Source organism: Etheostoma cragini, chromosome 14 (assembly GCF_013103735.1).
Source record: "Etheostoma cragini isolate CJK2018 chromosome 14, CSU_Ecrag_1.0, whole genome shotgun sequence".
Lineage (NCBI taxonomy): Eukaryota > Metazoa > Chordata > Actinopteri > Perciformes > Percidae > Etheostoma > Etheostoma cragini.
Genome location: NC_048420.1, coordinates 24,960,351 through 24,963,942, shown reverse-complemented (window position 1 = coordinate 24,963,942; position 3,592 = coordinate 24,960,351). Strand labels below are relative to the sequence as shown.

General features: G+C 45.6%; 1 protein-coding gene across 1 annotated transcript; it reads left to right on the top strand.

The window, feature by feature from the left end:
• Window positions 1-562: 562 nt before the first annotated feature.
• On the top strand, window positions 563-2,173 carry si:ch211-191i18.4 (uncharacterized protein LOC799350 homolog). Its single transcript, XM_034891593.1, has 3 exons — window positions 563-785; window positions 861-959; window positions 1,650-2,173. The coding sequence occupies exons 1-3, from the start codon at window positions 678-680 to the stop codon at window positions 1,761-1,763; spliced, it is 321 nt and encodes a 106-aa protein (XP_034747484.1). The 5' UTR covers window positions 563-677; the 3' UTR covers window positions 1,764-2,173.
• The last annotated feature ends 1,419 nt before the right edge of the window (window positions 2,174-3,592 follow it).

Genomic DNA, 3,592 nt, shown 5'->3' with positions numbered 1-3,592 from the left:
GGAACTGTGGAGCAGTCAGGAGGGAGAGCAGCTTCAAGGGCTGGAGGAGGCTGATATCACCAAGTTCCCATTCACTCATGTTCCTGTGAAGTTGATGAAGAGGAAGCTCAGTCCTCACAGCTTCATCTGAGACAAACTGAAGCTGATGGAGAGAAAGGTAGGAAAAGTGTTTTTAGAGTTTTAGTGTCTGCCTCTCAACTCAGCCCATACGGGTGTCAAATAATCCTTTATTTTGCTTAAATCTCATGTTTTTTGTGGAGTTGTTTTGTCCCGCCAGTAGGGGTGGGACTTAAATGAGCCCTGTCTCTATGGTTGGCTGTAGGAGGATCTGATTGGCTAGTGTTCAGGTGATCATGTGATCTCTCTTTTCTCTCTGGTCCGGTGGGGGGGACCCCGTACTCTCGGTGGCCAATCCATTTTTTGCTTTTGCTTCTGCTGTTTTAAAGTGAGCTCACTGGAGGAGCTGAGTGTGATGTCATCATCTGGTCATGTGACACCTAAACCGGACTAAGAGGATTATTGTTTCTGTTATTATTCACACAAAAGAAGAAGAGAGGACAGACAGACAGACAGACAGACAGACAGACAGACGGACAGACGGACAGACAGACAGACAGACAGACAGACAGACAGACAGACAGACAGACAGACAGACAGACAGACAGACAGACAGACAGATGAGGCTGAACATTTGTTCGGTTTTCCTGCTACTGATTGGCTGCGTCTGTCTGCAGAGAGTCGGCTGCCGTCTGCCAGACTTCACCCCTGTGTCTCCCCGGCTGCAGGTAGGACAGGTGCATGCTGGGATGTGTATATATGGTTTTTTTTTTCATGTATTCATTAATATTTGTGTCCGTCAGGTTGATGTCTCCGATGTCTTGACGTCTCTGCAGAAGAACAGACTCGGGCGTCTTCCTGGACTCTGTCGACGGCTGAAGAGACGCAGAGTCACCATTCTGGTAAATGGGTCTGTCTGCGTCTCTCTAACCTGCCTGTCTCTCTAACCTGTCTGTCTCTCTAACCTGCCTGTCTCTCTAACCTGCCTGTCTCTCTAACCTGTCTGTCTCTCTAACCTGCCTGTCTCTCTAACCTGTCTGCCGGTCTATCTCTCTAACCTTTCTGTAAGTCTCTCTAACCTGTCTGTCTCTCTAACCTGTCTGTCTCTCTAACCTGTCTATCTCTCTAACCTTTCTGTCTTTCTCTCTAACCTGTCTTTCTGTCTCTCTAACCTGTCTCTGTCTCTTTAACCTGTCTAACCTGTCTCTACAACCTGTCTCTGTCTCTCTAACATGTCTGTCTCTCCAACATGTCTGTCTCTCTAACCTGTCTTTCTGTCTCTCTAACCTGTCTCTGTCTCTTTAACCTGTCTAACCTGTCTCTCTAACATGTCTGTCTCTACAACCTGTCTCTGTCTGTCTAACATGTCTGTCCCTCCAACATGTCTGTCTCTCTAACCTGTCTTTCTGTCTCTCTAACCTGTCTCTGTCTCTTTAACCTGTCTAACCTGTCTCTCTAACATGTCTGTCTCTACAACCTGTCTCTGTCTCTCTAACATGTCTGTCTCTCTAACATGTCTGTCTCTCTAACATGTCTGTCTGTCTCACCTGTCTAACCTGTCTGTCTGTCTCTCCAACCTGTCTGTCTGTCAGTGTAACAGGGAGAAGTTCTGTTGGCCGACTCTGTCTCAGAAGACTCGTCCTGTCCATGTGTGTCTCTGCCCCCGCGGCTCCATGTGTTCACATTTCTTCGTCCAAAGTCTCTGAAACGATCTCTCCATCATGAACACGTGACAAATAATGTGTATTTACTGTATATATATATATATATATATATATATATATATATATATATAACCAGACTCCATGTAAATAATCACTACTTTTAGTGTGTATAGAGCAGCATATCTCCACCAGACTCCATGTAAATAATCACTACTTTTAGTGTGTATAGAGCAGCATATCTCCACATGTAAATGGGTGAATTAAGAGTTTATTCCAACCAGACCAGAGTGGTGATTGGTGGAACAGTGGAAAGATGAACCAAGACGGCTTTTGGTAGTTTTATTTTGTTTCTGTCCACTTTGAATGAAGTGTGTTTTACGCTGTTATAAGCAGTGATTATTATCATGGAGTCTGGTGGGTTAGGGGATGGGGATTTCAGGGCTGTTTCATGTATTTCATGTACTATATATAAAGAGTAAGATACTTTAGGACAGTTAAAGAGTCTTGTCCTTTAACTACATTAACTAATTGCTAGTTTTTATGTGTGAACCTGTGTTGTCGCTGTAGATGTCTGTTTTCACTGATCCATGTTATCTGTACAATGGCAATAAAGTCTGCGCAGCCGCAGAGACACTCTGGTGACGTGTTCTGGGATCGTCCATCCACGTTCGTGTTTCCAACACAGCACCGTCACTGGTTGCTGGTGCTGCCTTTTAGCCTTCAAAATAAAGCGTATTTTTCTGTTTTCAATGCTTTTAAATGCAAAAACATCTAACCTGTATGTCTGCCTGTCGGTCTATCTGTCTGTCTGTATTTTTCTGTTTTCAATGTTTTTAAATGCTAAAACATTTTAAATCAATTCCATTAAATAACAAGGGGGGGGGGGGTTAATCAATATGTAAAATATACATGTTTAATTCATTTTTAAGGAAACAAAAATAAGGTCGGGCTAGGGTTAGTTCCAGATGTAAAAGGCTGCGTGGCGTCTTTGTTCTGAAAGAGTTGTACAGGAAGTGACGTCCGACGCTAACCGGACGTCGGTCTCATACTGCGGAGCTACAGGCTCGGCGCCGTTATCAGTCGGTGGGTTAACGGCAGAGCCCCGGGAACGGTGCTCGGTACATCTACCAGCGGCTACCAACCGGCTTCTTCCTCTTCTCGGTTCCCGCGCTCGGTTTAAAATGGCGGCTGTGGCAGCGGATCGCGGTGAGTGTGCAGACCTGGAGCTAAGCTAGCTGTTGTTAGCATGTACTAAAGGCCGTGCATATCTCTATGGGTCTACACAGTGTTAGCAGGCTAGCTGTTAGCATGTATCTGTAGGTAAACAGTGTTAGCAAGCTAGCAGTTAGCATGTATATGTAGGTAAACATTGTTAGCAGGCTAGCAGTTAGCATATATCTGTAGGTAAACAGTGGTAGCAGGCTAGCTGTTAGCATGTATCTGTAGCTAAACAGTGTTAGCAGGCTAGCAGTTAGCATGTATCTGTAGCTAAACATTGTTAGCAGGCTAGCTGTTAGCATAAATCATTGACGGTAATTAATTAACTAATTTTCACCGGGCGCTTTTATCTGTCTTATCTCTCAGGTTTCAACAACTTCTAAAGGACAGACAGAAAGAGAGGCAGGCAGAGAGACAGGCAGGCAGAGAGACAGACAGACAGACAGGCAGGCAGAGAGACAGACAGGCAGAGAGACAGACAGACAGACAGGCAGGCAGAGAGACAGACAGGCAGGCAGGCAGAGAGACAGGCAGGCAGAGAGACAGACAGACAGACAGGCAGGCAGAGAGACAGGCAGGCAGGCAGAGAGACAGGCAGGCAGAGAGACAGGCAGGCAGAGAGACAGGCAGGCAGAGAGACAGGCAGGCAGAGA

What these genes read in the sequence shown, in the direction of transcription:
- si:ch211-191i18.4 (XM_034891593.1), top strand. Translation starts at nt 678, where the DNA reads ATGAGGCTGAACATTTGTTCGGTTTTCCTGCTACTGATTGGCTGCGTC. An exon ending in CTGTGTCTCCCCGGCTGCAG is followed by an intron (nt 786 to 860) that starts GTAGGACAGGTG and finishes TGTGTCCGTCAG; the next exon opens with GTTGATGTCTCCGATGTCTT. An exon ending in GACGCAGAGTCACCATTCTG is followed by an intron (nt 960 to 1,649) that starts GTAAATGGGTCT and finishes TCTGTCTGTCAG; the next exon opens with TGTAACAGGGAGAAGTTCTG.